This window comes from Mustela putorius, unplaced genomic scaffold, assembly GCF_011764305.1.
Source record: "Mustela putorius furo isolate JIRA1106 unplaced genomic scaffold, ASM1176430v1.1 tig00000198_pilon_pilon_pilon, whole genome shotgun sequence".
Classification (NCBI taxonomy): domain Eukaryota; kingdom Metazoa; phylum Chordata; class Mammalia; order Carnivora; family Mustelidae; genus Mustela; species Mustela putorius.
In genome coordinates, this window is record NW_025421311.1 from 6,067,998 (window position 1) to 6,087,626 (window position 19,629).

The 19,629-nt window shown below is 37.6% G+C and overlaps 1 protein-coding gene across 1 annotated transcript in view; it reads left to right on the plus strand.

The window, feature by feature from the left end:
* DDX10 (DEAD-box helicase 10) overlaps positions 1–19,629 on the plus strand; it is a 277,103-nt gene that overhangs the window by 218,617 nt on the left and 38,857 nt on the right. The window contains exon 17 of the mRNA XM_004764391.3: positions 13,227–13,363. Within this exon, the coding sequence (XP_004764448.1) occupies positions 13,227–13,363 (137 nt within the window). The remainder of the gene's footprint in view (positions 1–13,226; positions 13,364–19,629) is intronic.

Sequence of the window (19,629 nt, forward strand, 5' to 3'; positions counted from 1 at the left end):
GTTAGAAATTCTCGCCCTTAACAATGGGGAGTTTATGACTTCAGTGTTTTTCTGCTTATCAGCAGCCTGAAACAATTCTTATGAGACTGGCATGTACCATTTGGCAGTTGAAACCTAATTCATATTCAGGGCTTTTGGGAGTGAATGACCCTCTTAAAAACTCCGAACTCTCTAATATGAAGTCTGTGTTCTTAATATCAGTGTAGCCCCAAGAAATATAGTAGTACCAAGCATTAGTTCTTGACCAGGAACAGGATTCAGGGATGGTTGGTGGCTCATGGAATCTTAAAAGATATGACTCTTCTTCCAAAATATATATATGTGAATACTAAGAATTTTTTGATGTTGTTTGAGTAGTTTTATGCCTTCAGTTAAGAACTTCCAATTGAAAGCCCACTGTTGTCATATTAGAGAGTCCTTATAGACCTCTCTAGAATCTTAAAAAACAGTATTTTATCTCTTTGACTTCAAAAATATTACTTACTTATTGTAAGACCCTTCTTGATTGGTAGTAAAAGGAAAAATTCTGTAATCCATGCCTACCACCCAAAGTTTCCTCTATACATATTTTTTTATTAGTATGGTCTTCATAATTTACTGATTCATTGTGAACATCTTTAAAGATCATTAAAATATTATTTGGGGGCTCTTATTAGCTTACATGTAAAATTCATTATTTGTGGTATTCACTTACGGATTTTGACAAATACATGGAGGCGTGCTTCTGCAACCATCAAAGTTAAGCAATATAGGCACATCATAATCCCAAGAAATTCTTTCTTGCCACCTTCTCCTAAACATCTGGCAACCACTTATCTGTTTTCTGTTGTTTTTTTCCCCCCCAGATTTTAATATAAATTGAATCTCTCAGTATATAGCCTATGGGGTCCATTCTCTTTTGCTTGGCAAGGTGCATTTGAAATTCACCCCTGTATCAGTCCTTGTCATTGTTGAATAATGTTCCATTCATCAAACTGTTTACTACTTGGTTTACAAAGTAGTACTTTTATTTATTCTTGAGCTACCTTTGCTAACATTCTGACATTGATAATTTCAGTTCTCTTCTCTTTTGTGTATAATTTTATGTTTTTTTTAAATTATGAATACACTGCTTCCTAAGGAGATTTAAATCTATTGCATATTATTGTCCATGTTAAAACTAATGTTTGGAGAAAGCAGAGGGATACCTCAAAAGGATGAGACCACCAAACTGCTGGAATGTCTTTTTGTTATTTGTACAGTTCTGCTATTAATGATGGTAAACATTATCGCAGACGACTTCTCTTACTTTCTCATTTGATCCTCAGAGCAACATTGAATGGTAGATGACAGTGTTTAGATTATACAGATGAGGAAGCAAACTCCCAGAGTTAGTAAATTGCCCAAGGACACACTGCCAGCTGCCAGTAGGACAATCAAATCGGGGTCTTGTGACTCATTGTAGATTAAAGTGTTCATTATTGTGACAAGAATGGCAAACTGGAATTTGTACTTTGTTTAATATCCTATTTGATGTAACTTTCCTCTGGAAAGAAGAGGATGAGAAATAAAGATGATCAATAATAGGAAGCACCATTATTTAATAGGGTATTATGAAATTGTCGCATTCTCAGTATCTTTCAGAGCTTTGTGAGATAGTCATATATTAAGTAAGCGAGTCAGTAAGCAATTTAGGAAGAATAATGAATTTTGTGTAAGGTAGTTTTAGGAGGAATTTCATTTTGTTGAAAGCCTTATTAAGGTTAAAATGCTGAATCATAGTCTCTTCTGTCATGCCGTGTTTCAGATTACATTCTTCTTCTATAGCAATGCTCAACAAACAGCAAGTGTGCAAGTACACAGTTGTTGAGTGACTATTCCAAATTCTGAAGATCCTTCCAAGTTTGGGACTTGCTCTTTGAGGCTTTGAATATTCATGTTCCAGCCTTTCGCCTGCCATTCTTAACTGTGTTCACTTCATGTATTATTTATATCACCTCCTCATAGCCTTTCAATCAGATATTTCTATTGTTTTGGAACGCTTGGGAAAAATAAAGAGGGTACTGGGTGGGATTTGGGTAAGCTTGACTAGATTTAAGAAAGAAATTCTCTAAACAGGTAGCCTTCTCCTCCTCGTTTCCCTGGATAATGCTTTTATCATTTCCCAACATCCTGTGTTCCCTTGGTTCCCTCAGTTTCCTCTATGATGAGATGGCCAGGGCTGAAATGTGTTGCCTTCCTCTGAGTCACTATGCCTGTTAGGCAAGTGCCAGAAGTTAGGAAGGACAGATTTCTGAACAAGAGCCCCATAACTGTTCAGTCCAGAACCCTTGACCAGAGTTCCGGATTTCAAGTGCAATTCAGCCAGTATATATATTGGAAGTGCAGAAAAGACACCCTTTGGCCAGATACCAAGCAACTGAGTATAAAAATCAGCATTAGGCCAAAGCCCAACATCGCTATTATGGAATAAATTTCTAAGAGCCAGAAACTGAAAATATTCTAAAGTATTTTAATAAGTATGACAACATCCTTATTAAAAAGTGGAGGAGTCGGGCAATTAAAATTTGGCGTTATGGTCAGGAGCAGTGATCTCTCTGTCAGCTGCTCCTGTGTTTACTATTCTGCACATGGACCCTAGTAGATGCTGACTTTCAGCTTTTAATATCATTAACCCTTTTGTGCTTATAATTGAGAAAACCCATCAGTGATTTTTTTTCACTCAGGAACTTCGTACCTGGAATGTGTAGCTTGGGTAAATCTCAAAAAAATGAATCCATCTCTAATTACTGAAGATGGTTGGCTGTCTTTAGCAATTAGAATTTTTAAGTTTCAAAACTCTGAAGTATCATCTCAGTGCTTTCTTAGTTGTTTTGAAGTTTTGCTAGTGAGAACAAGAAATATTTTGAATACCTCATTTTTCTCTAAACATTTTTTTCACCATCTTTACATTCTTTTTCAGGATCAGAAATAGTTCATTATGAATTTTGGGATTTTCCCTTAAGAAATTTTGGGGTGTCAGAGTTGGCATTCTGCTTTTAATTCATGCATTATGGGAAGTCTTTTAAAAAAATCCTATCTGGAATTACATAACTCAAATCTGAAGACAATTCTTAGGGCGTATCTTATTTATTTTTGTGGAATGCCATGTAGTATATAAGAAGGCAATCTAGGTAATTTAGACTTGGAGTTGATTTCCTCACTGATGATCACAAGCTGCGAGCATGTGTGTCTCTCCATCCACGGCATGTAGTATTACTTCCGTTTCCACCCCTTAGTGAAGTGATTGAAATAAAATCTTAGTCCCTGTTACTTTATAGACATTCAAGGTCTTTGGCCTAATAAAATATGCTATGGTTTTTTGTGTGTAGTTCAAGGAAATAATCTGTTTTCTTTCCCTCTCTTGTCAGCCCTCCTCTCCGCTTCTCAGAGATGTTCTAGAGTTATGTCACTTTGTGTTTTCTTTTTATCAAGCTTTGAGTGTGTTACATTTCTTATTGGGCCATTTTGTACTCTCTCACTTTTAGCGTTAGGATTTTACTTTAATTTTGCTTTGGCTGTAGTTGTGCATGCCCTCAGAAAGAAAAAGAAGTAAAGGAAATACAGCATATATAGAAATGTATTTAGATGTACTGTCTGGCTCTCTGCTACCTGTCTGCTGAAGGAAGTTTAAGCAGTATTCTATTCTAAAATTTTAAAGTTCTCAAAACTAAGATCCTAACTCATTTATTTTTGCCTTCCCATGATGGACTACATATACTGAGCTCTAAGAAAATGACTAATTTGAGCTGAGGGAAGTGCTTGAGGTTCCCGTATTTTTTGAATCAATGTAAGGGTCAAGGTCTTATTCGTACCTGAGTCCGTAACTAGATTCTCTGTGTATGGATAAGCCCTTGGTGTGTATATTGACTCTTACCTGAAGTTCTCTTACATAATCTTCTAGAGGGAATTTTAAAAACAATTTTTTATTAGGCATTATCACACATTCATTTTTCTTTACTGACCACTCATTTCTTTCCTATTAAGAAGCTGGTTGCATATTTTCCAAGCATCTGCAATTAATTAAGCTCTCATCAGCTTCCTTATGCCTAAATATTATAAAATATTTTTGTTTTGTACCTGAGGAATCTGAGATGTAAATGGTTGACAATTATTATAAAAATCCTATGATCAGATCTAAATTGATGAGATTTCTAACTTAACCAGTGTTAAAACCTTTATCAGTTATAAGTATTTATACACTCATTAATAATAATAAAATCATATTCTACTTGAGTATTTTCACATTAAATATCTTTTTACTTATCAAATATTTGAGAACCTGTTCTATGCTTTTTGATTACAGTAGTGAGCAATTTAAAAAAATATTCAAAGAAGACAATTTAGGTGATACAAGCTTTAACATTTTGCAAAGTGGAAAGTCTGCTATTGGTGAACTACAAAATGGGACTTATGGCAGGAAGCATTGATAGGATAAAGAATAAAGAACAAGGAAGAGGGAAAATAGTATCTGATTGATTGGGGCCACATAGTCTTGTTCTGGGTGAGAAAGCCCAGAGTTGGCTTGATGCTTGGGGTTAGTTGACTCGATATAGTGCATCTCTGGTCAAGCAGAGCATTTACAGGGACCCAAAAGTTTTGATTTGCTCCCATGGCTCCCAAGGTAGGAGTGCCTCCATCTTGGGCCTGGACATTTATTCCAACAGCAGTAGCGGGATATGGCCTTTACTCCCATGGGACCTACTGCTTAGGAAGGAATACAGGCATTAAATAGGGAATTCACTCAAGGTATAGCACCGAAACAAATCTACAACATAGACAGGAAGTGATGTTTAGAAATGCTTAATCTAAGACCAGATGACTTGGAATTAATGAGGTGTTATATAATAAAAAATATAATTGATCTTTATTCCTGGTTCCCAACACTGAACTTCTAAAATCTTTGGAATTTCCTGAGTGATAGTGCTGTATTACTCATAAGAATCCCCTGTCCGGTGTACTTGAGTTTGTGCAAATGAGGTGACTCAGGGCATCAAAAGGGGGCCTGGTCACTAGAGAGGCTGAACACAGGATTAGAGGATGGGAACTAGCCCTACTTCCTCTCTCTTGAGAGGAAGTTAGGTCTGGAAATGGAGTTACAAGAAGTCTTGAACAGTAAGATTCTGAGAACACCCAGGTTGGTGAATATGTCACGGTGCTAAGAAGGTGGCACACCTTTTAGAGGGCCTGGAAGCTCTGTCCCTCTCCCCAATCCATACCTTGTTCTGTGCATCTCTTCCATCTGGTTGTTCCTGAGTTGTCACTTCTATGATAGATAAGCTGGCAGTCATAGCAGGGCACTGTACTGAGTTCTGAATCATTCTTAAGAATTATCAAACCTGAGGAGGAGGTTGTGAGAATCCTTAAATTTGTAGTTGGCTAGGAAGAAGTGCATGTCATTTGGGGACCCCACTTGCAGCTGATGTCTTGTGGGACTGAGCCCTTTACCTGTGGGGTCTTTGCTGACTCTGTATAGTGTCGGAATTGAATTGCTGGTACACTCATTTGGCATTGGAAAATTGGTGTTGAAAAGACACCACATTTGGTATCAGAAAACACTGCACCTCAGACGAGAGTAAGTGGAAGGGGATTCTAGTAAAAAAAAATACCTGGCGTGAGGTTGTTGAGATGGGAGGGGGCTTGTCTTGTTCTAGGACTTGAATGAAAGTGTGTCTTAAAAGGTTGTAAGCAGGTGAAAACATGATCAGACTTCAACCTTAATGAAACAACAACAACATTCTAGTTCCAACATAGACAGTTGATGTGATTAGAAGGAGGGGAAGAATGGCTACAGAGTCTGATGAGTAGGCTGGTGTGGGGCTGCAGGCAAGAGACACCAGAGACGTGTTTGGGAGACCAGGCCAGTCAGAGTGGAGGTGGGTTCATGCAGGGTACACAGAAAGCAGCACTCTGTGTTTTATGAAGCTCATAGAATATGCTTGATTCTGAAGAAAGAATTGTACAAGCAGCAAATCCAGAGATTTTTACGGTGAGAGTTGAGATTCAGGGTGATCCAGGAGAAGGCCTAGCATACGTCCAGGTTTGTGTGACCTTGGTTAAGTTATTTAGTCCTCTGAATCGCAGTTTTTCATTTTGAGAACAAGAGCAGTAATTATCTTCTTACTTCATAGGGCTTGAAAATCAAGTAAGATAAAGTGTGTCAGAGCCCTTTGTGAATTTATTGTTGGAGGGTGACACTTCATATCTGTGTTTCTTGCCATCATCAAAACTGAAAACAAAATAAAAGCTAGTTGCGTTACCTTTCTTTTTCAAGTATTTTCTTTTGTCCTACTTATAATTGAGTCTTCCAAGTAACTATTTTAGGAAAAGCCATTCTTATTTTAGGTGAAATATTTTCTTCTGAGGTTCTGAAACTCTTATCTCAGGAACAGCCAGTTCATAGAGGTGACCCTGATTTCTGTGTGTGAGACCTTCTTTCTTGGGGCTGTAAAGAGAGAAGAGAGTAGTATAGGTGTGACACTGTCGCACCTATAGGTTCTTGTTTGGAGCTGAGGTTGGGGGAAGAGGTGGGCGAGTGATCAGTCAGTGAGGCAGGAGTGGTTGTAGCTTCCAGCCGGGAAGTACCTGAAGAGAAGCATGTTGACCGTCAGGATCTGCCATCAGTTAGCTCCATGTCAGAGGAGCCCTGAGTGGAAGGCTGCATTCTATAAGGTAGCCGGCAGGACCGGTGGAGCCAGTTCCCTCTTGACTGGCTCTTCCCCAGAAATAGAGCCTGGCTTTCATGCTATGCTTCTCCATGGGTAATATCCTAGGAGAACTCATTTTCTTGTTAGGGTAGGGACTTTGTCTCATTACTAGGCATCCCCGGAACCTAGTCATGTATCTGGCACATATAATAGCTTCTTTTTTTTTTTTTTAATTTTTTAATTTTTTTATAAACATATAATGTATTTTTATCCCCAGGGGTACAGGTCTGTGAATCACCAGGTTTACACATTTCACAGCACTCACCATAGCACATACCCTCCCCAGTGTCCAAAATCCCACCACCCTCTCCCGACCCCCAGCAACCCTCAGTTTGATTTGTGAGGTTAAGAGTCTCTTATGGTTTGTGTCCCTCCCAATACCATCTTGTTTCATTTATTCTTTTCCTACCCTCCAACCCCCCCACATTGCATCTCCACTTCCTCATATCAGGGAGATCATATGATAGTTGTCTTTCTCTGATTGACTCATTTCGCTAAGCATAATACCTCCTAGTTTCATCCATCTCGTCGCAGAATGGCAAGATTTCATTTCTTTTGATGGCTGCATAGTATTCCATTGTATATATATTTACCACATCTTCTTTATCCATTCATCTGTTGGTGGGCATCTAGGTTCTTTCCATAGTTTGGCTATTGTGGACATTGCTGCTATAAACATTCGGGTACACGTCTCCCTTTGGATCATTACGTTTGTATCTTTAGGGTAAATACCCAGTAGTGCAATTGCTGGGTCATAGGGTAGCTCTGTTTTCAGCTTTTTGAGGAATCTCCATGCTGTTTTCCAGAGTGATTGCACCAGCTTGCATCCCCACCAACAGTGTAGGAGGGTTCCCCTTACTCCACATCTCCTCGCCAGCATCTGTAATTATCTGACTTGTTAATTTTAGCCATTCTGACTGGTGTGAGGTGGTATCTCATTGTGGTTTTGAATTGTATTTCCCTGATACCAAGTGATGTGGAGCATTTTTCATGCATCTGTTAGCCATCTGGATGTCTTTGCAGAAATGTCTGTTCATGTCTTCTGCCCATTTCTGGATTAGATTATTTGTTCTTTAGGTGTTGAGTTTGCTGAGCCCTTAATAGATTTTGGGTACTAGCCCTTTATCTGATATGTTGTTTGCAAATATTTTCTCCCATTCTGTCAGTTGTCTTTTGGTTTTGTTAACTGTTTCCTTTGCTGTGCAAAAGTTTTTGATCTTGATGAAATCTCAATAGTTCATTTTGCCCTTGCTTCCCTTGCCTTTGGCGATGTTCCTAGGAAGAAGTTGCTGCGGGTGAGGTCGAAGAGGTTGCTGCCTGTGTTCTCCTCAAGGATTTTGATGGATTCCTTTCTCACATTGAGGTCCTTCATCCATTTTCAGTCTATTTTTGTGTGTGGTGTAAGGAAATGGTCCAATTTCTTTTTTCTGCATGTGGCTATCTAGTTTTCCCAACACCATTTGTTGAAGAGGCTGTCTTTTTTCCATTGGACATTCCTTCCTGCTTTGTCAAAGATTAGTTGACCATAGAGTTGAGGGTCTATTTCTGGGATTTCTGTTCTGTTCCATTGATCTATGAGACTGTTTTTGGCATATATAACAGCTTCTTAATAGACATGTGTTGAAGAAAGGTGTTTTTGTAAGGCATCTTTGCAGTATTTACCAAGCGGCTTTCTTGGACCGTATTTGATGTGCAGTTATGGTTCTGTGCATATTGATTTTCTGCAATATATTATGTACCCATGTAGTTCACGGAATCTGGTTGGTTTTCCCTCCTTAATATCTCTCAGACATGGAGCGCTTGGGTGGCTCAGTGGGTTGAGCCTCTGCCTTCGGCTTGGGTTATGATCTCAGGGTCCTGGGATTGAGTCCAGCATTGGGCTCTCTGCTCAGTGGGGAGCCTGCTTCCCCCCTCTCTCTGCCTGCCCCTCTGCCTACTTGTGATCTCCCTCTATCTCCATGTCAAAAATAAATAAATAAATAAAAAATCTCTCAGACATGTCCCCACCTCCATTTCTGTGGCCGCTTCCTTCACTGAATCCCTCTTTTCAGCTGGATGATTATGGTTTTTAAACATATCCTACCTTCAAATCTTATCCCCTTCAACCACCCTTCCCATTGCTGTCAGGTATGGCATCTCTAAGGTAGAAATTTAGTTACTTTCCTGCTAAAATGCTTATATATTAAGTCGTTCCTTTGCTATCAGTTTCTAGCCATGGTGTCCTAACACACTGAGATGTCACAGTTGGGAAGTGGGAGGTATATCAGTATTTATATTCTCATGGAGATAATCCCAAAAGGGGATAAAAATGAGTGTGGTGCTTTATATTTTCATTATGACAATTAGTGACCTTTATGTATGCTTTGTATTTGTTATAAATGATAGTGTTTTTATTTTAATAAATTAAAACTATCGAAGAGCCACATTGTATTTTTCATAATATAGATATATTTTATACTTTTATTTCTGACCATGTGAAGAATGAACCAAAGGACAAGAAAGATCAACATAAAAGTGACTTTTTCCCATCATCCCTACACTTCTAGTAGGTTGAAGTTGTTTCTGAAAGGAATGAATGCTAGCTTAAATTCATTTGCCATTGTCATGCATTAAGGTATGTAATGCAGTACAAACAATATGGTGATCATCTTATAAGTTAGGAAATAACAAAACCTGAATGTTGTTAATTGGAAGAGAGTTAGAGTAACAGAAATCCAAATAATATCTTATCTAGCTAAATTTTCATCAGTCTGAATTAGTATTTTCCTTCAAATAGTCAAATATGTACACAGGAATACTGAGTGAGATATTTATACTGAGTCTCACTATGTAATTTATTTCTTCTATTATAGGACTTTTATGAAGTCTGCTTGCTTTATAATAAATGCTAAAAGAGCATATTAAATGGTACTAGATGTTAAAATGCAGTTAAATGAAATATTCTACTTGCAGTGTCAGAACATAGATCTCAAACCCAATAAAACAGGTAGAAATTAGAGCAGTTCCCACAAGCAAGAAAACTATAGAGAAGGTGAGCTTAATTTTGCTTAAATCCTTGGCTGAGTGTCACATGTTATAGGCTCAGGGGACACCTGTAGGAAGTCAGACTAAAAAAGCAGCATTTGGCAGCCACAAGGACCAAACAGAGCTATTAATGCTGAGCACCATGGGTTAGAGAGAGTTTGTGGTTTGAATCCAAGCAAGATAACTGCCTAATAGAATACATATCCAGTAGTCCTCAGAAAAACATGACAGAATTCATTTTCTATATCTGCAGTGTCTATTTTTCTACAAAAATATTAGAAATGCAATTAGGCAGTAAAATGTGATCCATACCCAAGAGAAAGGCAGTCAAAGAGACTATTGGGCCAGATTTGAATTTAGCAGACTTCAAAGCAGCTATTTTAAATATGTTCAAAGAATTAAAGGAAAGTATGTTCAGAGAATTAAAGGAAAATATGGTATGAATGAATAAGTACAGAGATAATCTCAGCGGAGCTATGGAAACACTATTAAAAACAAAAAAAGCTGGGTAGCCCTGAAACACACAATTGTGCTGAAACACACAATTACTGTTTAAAAAAAAAAGTGCCCGAACATACCGAATGGGCTCAAAAGTAGTTTGGAAATAGCAGAAGAAAGGAATAGCAAACCTGGAGGCCCAGTAAAAGTGACCCTGTCCAAAACCAGGAAGAAAAAAGACTGGATAAAGAAAAAGAACAAAACGTCAGGGAACTGTGAAGTAGGCCAATATGTATGTCCTGGTAGTCGTGGAAGGAGAGATGAGAAAGAGGCATGCAAATGTTTGAAGAAATAATGGCCCCAACTCCCCAAATGTAGTGAAAAACATGAAATGATAGATGTGAGAAGGTTGCAGAGCCACAAGAAAGAGGAACACAAAGCCATTCCCAGATGTATTCTAGTAAAACTCCTCTATAATAAAGAGAAATGTTTGAAAACCACCAGAGGAAAATTATTGCTTGTTGCTTACATTTCAAGGGAAAAACTGAAAATATTTGTTGTTAATCATAAAATTTTACTTTCTGAGAAAAAAATTAGAATTTTGGAGAACTTGTATCCACCAGTAGCTTCCCCATACTTTGAAAGATACTTCTTATGATATTGATGGTGATATTAATAAATGTGATTTTAAAAAATATTGTAAAATGAGATGTGTCAGCACTTGAAGATTCACATCAGGAAGATCTGCATAAATTAAGTGAAGGAGTGTTTTCCAAATAGCAGATGCATGATATTACACCATCACTTACTGGTGAAAGATATATTCAAAGTGAAAAGTAGACCATTGGATTTTAATTTAACAGTACGGAATGGCTTCAGATTTTATATTGCAACTACTTGTTCTGAAACTACTCATCAGGGTTTGTTGTATTATCAAAGGAAAGTCATAACTACAGTTATCGGAAAAGGCTATTAAACTACTCCTCCCTTTCCTAACTATCTATCTTAGAGAGACTAGATTTTCTTCATATACTTCACCCAGAACAGCACATTGTGAATGCAGGGGAATATTTGGGCATTCCGTTGTCTCCTTTTAAACTAGTTATGAAAGGGGCACCTGCGTGGCTCAGTTGGTTAAGCATTGGACTCTTGTTTTGGGCTCAGGTCATGTTCTTGGGGTCATGAGATCAAGCTCTGTGTCAGGCTCCATGCTGTGTGTGCAGCCTGCTTGAGACTCTCTCTTCTCTCTCTCCCTCTCCCTGTTCTCTTGCCTGCCTCTCTCCCTCAGCTCACATGCACATGTTCTCTCCCTCTAGAAAGAGAGAGGGAGAGAGAGGAAGGAAGGAAGGAAGGAAGGAATGGAAAGAAAGAGAGAGAAAGAAAAAGAAGAAAGAAAGGGAAAATACTTATTAAAGAAACTTGCAAAAATCTAAAACAATGTTCTTTTATTTTGGGAAATTATGACTTTTTCATAAAATATGACATTTATGTTAAAATGTAGTGAATTTTGTTGTTACTTTAAAGTCAGTTTTTAAAAATCTTAGTCTTAATTTCTAATACAGTAAATTATCAGTAGATATAATCTACATTCACAGGACTTTGGAGTCCTTCATACATTTTAAGTATAAAGGTACCCTGAGACCAAAAACTTGAGAACTGTTTCGATTCTGCTCTGTCTTCAGATTCCTTTGAGAGCATCAGACTGGAAAATTGGAAATACCTTGTAGCCCAGGAGATTAGTGCTTTTGAGTATATGATGACACTCTATTTTGTTGATATCTTTGAGTATTTTCAAGTGGACCATATAGTATGCTGTGCAGGCCTTTGCTTACTGCATTTGATGGCAAATCCCCCCACCCCCACCTTTGCTACAGTTTTTTCAGGCCTGTTATTTTCAGCTGGGAGCTTTACCAGGAAAGCAAGAGGGGCCTTTTGCAGTGATGACTAATCCTTCTTTTCTTTTTCCTCTTCATCCTTTTGTTATGTTTAGATGTTATCCAGGGAGAGCTGTTCAGAAAGTGTTAGAGGCCCTCTATCATGGCCTTGCACAGTCACTTGCTATGCTATTCTGAGTTGTTATTCACTTCCTGGGAAAGAACATTAAACATTTGAAAACAGAATCATTGACGTTTGTCTCATATGGTGTGAAGAAGAATTATAAAGATGGTAACTGAGAGAAACTCATCCAGAATTTTTTTTTAAGTCCTACTTATAATCTGTTTAATGCATGTGGTGATAATTGTTTAGTTTTGTAACCTAGTAGATAAGAAGCACAATGTGCCAAAAAAAAAAATTTTCTATAAGGGATGGTCATTACATAAATGTGTAGTAAGCGTATTTTAACATTACATTGCTTTGTTCTTTGACAAAAATAAACCACTATAAAATAAAAGCAAAAAAAAAAAAAAAAAAAAAGAGCCCACCTACGTTCCCACTTGCATAAAACGGAATTATCCCCAAATGGGGATAATTCCATGTGTTACTGCTTCATCTGTCTCTTGGTATTCCTCTCCTTTTCCATTGTTTTAGTGACTTCATACTTACACTTGAATTTAGAACACTCCTTACTATTAATGAACTTGTATTGATCTGATTATTAATTTTAACACTTAGATTACTGTGATCATAAAGTGAGAGTTTCTCTACCCTATTATCTGGCCTTTTATATCTTCATGTAATATTCTGGGGAGTTTTGAAATTTACATGTGTATGGATAGGAGCACAAAAAACGTTTATACTTTATTTCTTTGACAGTTGAGTTATGTGGAAGTAGTAAAACTGACCATTTTTCCCATGTTGTGTTTAAGGACTTAATGGTGATTTACTTTCTGAATCATATTTTCATTTTATTTTTGAAATGACACGGATTTCCTTTTTCTTTGCAAATGATAGTAGTTCTGAAAGTCAATAATGGCTTTCACCAGAATAGAAGGCTTCCAGTTTGAGGCTATCAATTAGAGAAGTGTTTATTTGAGTCCTGAAATAAGACTATTCATCAGCCATTTTTTTTAAACCACAACTCCCCTTGTGTTTTCTTAGGTCAGAGATGAAGAGGAAGCCTTTCTGGATTGGAGTGATGATGATGATGATGGATTTGATCCGAGCACACTTCCAGATCCAGATAAGTACAGAAGCTCTGAAGAATCAGATACTGAAGACCTGGAAAATAAAATTAGGTATGTTTTTACTTTTAGTAGGATTAAGTATATGTATCTTTTCCTCTGAATGCAGAGGTTGTATAGAGACAAATGTTTTGTGCTTTTCTCATCATTTGGGGGGCTCTCTTATTGTTTCTATGATCACTGTTACTTGTAAGAGTTATAGTAGGAGTTGTTTTTTCTCTTCTCTGTTCTATCTCCTTCTGAATCCTTTATGCTTAAGTATTAGGAGGGTATACTTGATGCAAACAGAGGCAGAATTTTATTTCAATTCACTGTCAAAGGACTCTATTGAGAGTGTTGTTAAAAATTCTCTCTGAATTTTAAAAAAGGGCAGTTACACTTTCACATTTTTTTATATAAAATTAAATAACAAATACATAAAATAATGGAAAACTTAAACATAAACAGTCCTTGATAAATTCTCACAATTTAAAATCCATTCATTTGTAATGTGAACTTATTTGCAACCATGCCAAAAACAGATGAAATGCACTGAATTGAAAAATAGTGTGATTTGCTCAGCATTTGTTTTCAAAGTACTGTGTATTAGATTATGTTGTGATTGTGTTGGTTTAAGAGTTGATGGCACTGAACTTTGTGGACATTCTAAACCAGTGAGACTCTTTAGGCAGAATGGAGGTACTGATGACAGCCAAAGTTCATTTGACTGAAGCATAGAGTGCTCGTTGGAACACTGACTATATTAGCTCAGGGATTTGGGAGTTGGAGAGAGAGGCCACAAAGAGCTATAATCTGGTTTTAAGTAAGAACATTATAAAAAAATCTCAAAAAAGTTATCCCCTAAAGAGTAAATGCTAAAGGGGGAATCATTTCAGAGTTACTCTTGTGTTCATATAAACATATAATTATTTTACAATACTGAAATGACATCTAAAATGCTGTCTTCCCAACTGATGCCAAAAACTTGAGACATTTGCTATTGGACCGCTAGGTAGTGGACCTAATGGTTTTCTAGTATTTCTAGTGGACATAAAGCTGACCAGGTAGTGAACATACTAGCTTTACTACCAAAGGGGTACCACAGGTGAAAATAATTTGATTATGGCTTAGAAAAATATATAAATAGGTGCCATAGGGTTAAATAATTTAGGTTCGGGGCTGTAGTCCTAATCTTGAAAAATTGATCTTTAAGGGGAAATATTCACACTTTGCTTCAGAAAGTTCCTTGGTGCCCATGTTGAGACATTGGAGAACTAGCAGTTCGTTAAGTGGTTAAGTGGGTGCTTCCCCATATATTAAAATAAATGTCCCTTTTTCACAGTTGGTTTATGGGATCTCCATTCTGATAGATGTGGTCTCACTCAACACATATGACTTTATATCATTAACTTCTTTTAAAAGACAACATTCAATTGAGTAAAACTTAGATTCTAATGGATTTATTCAACAATTCAGGAAATCAGGCAATATCCCATTTAGCATATACATATGTATTTACATATACATAGCATATACATATGTATATACACATATACACACACATATATATATATACATATGTATATACACATAGCATATACATATGTATTTAGCATATACAAAGGCACTCTGTGTAGCTCCGGCACAAAATGAAAGACTTTTATAGGTAGGGAGGAGCAGGAAAAGGATTTGTTTGTTTGGTTGGTTTTGTTTATCAAAGAGAGGCTTGTTTCAGGCAAGATCACCTTCCTATAGGGGATGGAAGGGGTCTCTTGGGCAGATGACCTCACTAGTGATTCCAAATTATCTGGTTCTGGGTCACTTTCGTGGGAGGGGCTGAACCCACAACTAGGCTAGGTATTAAGTCCTGGTTTATTGATGTGGGACTTGGCACAAGTGACTCCATTTGAGGCCTATTTTGGCTTTTTTTAACACCTCCAAATGTTTCTGTATAATTTTAGTCTCTGGAGAGAACATTCATGGGCTCTCCCTGTTTATTATTCAGTGATATTTTCCTATCCATCTAACATATGTTTAAAACATAGAACCTACCTTTGAAGTCATTGCTACATGCCAGCATTCCTTCTGCATCTGATTCATAATGATTTTTTCCCTAACAATTCCTATGATAGCTTCTAGGTCATCCTTAATCTGTGTGCAGCAGACATGTCATTTCATTCTTCTGGCATTTCTTACCCTCATAGTGACATTTCTTTGCTACCACCTCGTTAGTATAACTTGTTCTCTAGTAGCTTCCTGTGCTCCACCCTCTTAACTGGCCTGTAAATGCTTCCAAGCTTGAAACTGTGTTTTGTGTCAACAGCTGTAGCTCCTGCCTCTACTTCTTTGTCCACTGTTATTATCATAGGCACAGAGAAGGTCCTGAAATATTTGAATTGATTAATTGATTGATGAAGGAGAATTGTAGAGCAACAAAAGAAAAGTCTAACCATCAGCACCTATATAATTGGTCCTAATAGTTTAAATGATATAAGAGAATAGAATAGATGGTTGGAGAACTGGAGAAGCTAACTTCAGATAGTGTAATGGTGAGGGACAAGAAGACCAGAATACCTTAAGATGCCAAAGCATCTTAACTTAAATGTTCAGATGGAAAATAATTAAACATTACATGAAAATTTAAATGGTTTTAATTTCAGGCACAGCTATTAAACTGTATTAACAGAAATGAAAAGGAATTGGTAAACTTGTCCTATACTGAAGAGAGATCATCTTATGTTGGGGAAATTACCAACCAGGGCTTATTCCCTTTGGCACATGTAAGGACTTCCTAGCAGTTTTGTTTTTGTTTGTGATGTCAGTGATTATCTATTGTACCCTCTCTTCTTGTAGATAAAGAAACCAAGGCTTCAGGAGATAAAATAATGTGTGATCACAGTACCAAGTTAGGGACCTATCATGATAATGTGCATAAATCAAATTGATTCCATGTTTCTAATACTCCAATGAAGTTATATAGAATTACTCTAGCATTAGGAAGGGTGGCTCAGGAACATAGTCCAAAACTAGTTTTATGTCATTTGGGTAAAGACTTGATCCATGAACTAACTATAGGATAGATGTGACTAGATTATAGTTTCCCAACTTCAACATTACTAACCTCCTATATAGATAATTCTTAGTTTTGGTGGATTGGGAGTGATTGTAGACTGTTGAACACTATCCCTGGCCTCTACCACCAGTTCTTCCCTAGTTGGGACAACCAGAATTATCTCAGACATTGCCACATATCCCTTAAGGAGCAAAATCTCCCACTGGAGTAGAACCAGGATGGCAGGTCCATATTATACTTGTCCAGTATACACTTTGTGTATATTCCTTTGCATTTAGCCCAAGTGGACCTTCTCAGTACAGCCTGTATCAATCAGTTGGAATTCCTACTCAAGGTAAAACCTATTTGCCATTCCCAAACTAAGGCAGAGTGTCGGGTAGTTACAAGGTGTAGCCGAAGTGTGAAATGCCTGTGTATACTCTACCTCCATTTTTCTCCCTTTCCCCTTCTCTGTTAAAATGACCTCAGTGAAAATGAATAAAGATAAATGTAAACTAAAACCAAAATTGTATTTAGATAAGTAAAAGTATTCACAGGTAAATCCATATACACTAGAATTTTGACAGTGGTAATTGCTGCTGTTCCTGCTGTTTATAATACCAGCACCAGCACAGTTTTACTGTATTGTCTGAGTTGGGCTGCATCTTTTTTCCTTCACCTCCCATAAACAGGAAGAGGTGCTGGGATTTTGTGATGTCAGCTTTCGAGGGCTCTCCTGGCATGCTCACGGGTTTTTATTTGCTGTGTTGTTTCTAATCTCAGCTCAGTAATTGCAGCAGCAGTGAGTGTGTCAGCCTCTTGGTCATCTTTGCTCTCCCAGTGGGTTATTCTCTGCTTATTAACTTCACATTTTCTGATATGAGTTTACTTTTATGGGACCAAATAACACCAATTAGAAAATGGCTCAGTCCCAAAGTAGCTTGAGCCAGTTTCTTTGAAAGTTTCTTCTAGGTATTTCTTTGTCCTTTACCTCAGTGATAACCCGAAATATTCAGCTCGAGTAACACTTTTGTTGCTCTACATAGAGAGACATAGTCAGTAGGAAGTAGGCAAAGGAGAGCCAGATGTAGTGGAGAATGACTGAATCTAGGGTCGATAATTCTTCCTCAGAGAAGCACAATAGGGTTTTGAAGAGTGTACCTCTGTCTCCCTCAGCACAGTGCAGTAGAATTTAACCCATCCTTAACCCTCTGTAGAATCTCAGAATTGTCGTCTCTAACACCGATTCCTGGGATTCTGATGTGTGGGATTCAGCTCCTTTAAGTTAGCATGACAAGAAGAGTTCTCTTGCTTAAGAGTTCTCAGCAACAATGAAAATAACATGGCCTTTAGTTCCTTTGAAGGAGCTTTAAGAATGTTTTCATTAGTAGCTCATTTATCCCCAGAAAGAGAGCAGTGGGATAGGAGGAACAGTAGTGTCCCCCATAGTACAGAGGGTGTCACCTGTCTAGTCAGCAGCAGATGGCTGGGCTCCGGCAGAGGCTCCGAGCTTTTGTGTGCTATTTTTGAAAACAGAGAAGGGAGAGCTTGCTTTGACACCATGTGGTCTCTTTCCTCATCTTCCATCCTGCTTACACATTGGCCCAGGCTGTGTTTTACTCTGTAGCTTTCCCTTCTGGTTCCTCCTTACTGTGGAATTAGCATAGGTAGAGTTACTACACGATGTGTTAGCATTTGTCATTATCTTCGTTGTTACTAAAATAGAACAGTTTGGTAGGAACCTAGCTCTTTGCTGCACTGGACTTGGTAGCATTGTGGGATTCATTGGTCTGCTAGGAATGGCACAGAATCATGTTCTTGCCTCTAGTGAATTTTGATACAGACTTTTATACCTTCAGAGGAAGAAAGACCTCAAGTATTAGAATTGTCTTTGTACTAAGTGATTTTTTAATTCTTGATCTCCCCAACAGGCTATGTAAATGTATTTATACTGCTTTCAGAATATTTGGCTATTTTCTATATGTGGTGCCAAGAACTGAAGTAAGAACTTTCTGTATTATTTAAATCATGTTCTACTTATTTAAGAATTAAAAATATCCCCTTACTGGTTAGTCTCCAGCTTGTTGTAATATTTCTTCTGTCTGTTCTTTCAACTAAGAGTTTTTTAGTAATCATGTAGCAGGTAATAGTGAGTGCAGGTACAGAGGATGAAACATAAAAAAAACCAAAAAAAACAAAAACAAAAAAAACCACCTTTCTGCTCTCACGTTTTTAGTTTAGCAGAGGTTGCAGATAGCTAAGCATGCAATTAGGGAAAAATACTTGCTGTGATCTGTGCCCTGGGAGAGGTGGAGGTGAGCAAGGTAGGGAGGGAGGGAGCTCGGGTGAGGAATCTAACCTGGGCTTGGTGGCTCTGGAAGAGCTTCCTGAAGGGAGTGACATCTGAATGAAACCTGAATGAAGTTTTCAGTCTTACCTGAGCAGGGAGAAGATAGGTTGCCCTTCTCAATTGTGCGGTCTTTGAAATGAAACAAGAGTATCTTTAACCATATTCCAATTAAACTCTTCTTTCACTAAAATTGTTCCTTTTAGCTGTTCCTCAGAAGCTGGGAGATTCGGTTTTGAGCATGTAATGTAAGATTAATTTTTGTATATCTAGTAGCATTCATCATCCTTGGTTTATGGCCATCTTCATGTGAATTGCTAATGATGAAAATTTGCAAAGTATTGAATACGATGAAAAAGAAGCAGCTGGGTGTTCAAGATAGTCATTATTCAGTCAAATTAAGTTTTTAATATTTATAATCCTAACCTTTTTCAAACAAAAAAAAAAAAGAAAAGAGAAGAAGGTTGTGGTTAGACTTCTACTGCCTGATAATGTGTCAGTGTTTTTTTTCACAGACCAGTTTCTGGCCTTGGCAGATTGCTTTATAAAAAATCCTTCCAGGGGAGGCGCACTTGGTCGATTATTCTAGGTGGCATAAGACCCATTACATCTATAATTTGTACTGAGACTGTTGGCATAGTTCAGACATGATAACTTCTATATGGATTGACGCCTTTTCCTGCACAGAGTAAACTGCTTTACATCTCCCATCTGGATTTATCCTTTTCGGCTTTTGCGACACAGCTCTGCATCGAAAGATTGATGAAGGATTTTTGTTCTGTTTTTTTTTTTCATTTGTTGGGGGTTTTGTTTTATTTTTCAGCTGTGTTCCCTGTTAGCTTTCTGGTTTTGAGTGAACTTGAGTTATCTTTAAGATTTGTCTCCTGTGTAACGGAGGTGACCCACGTTCTTCTGTGTGGTGTCTCCTCATGTTGTTCTGTG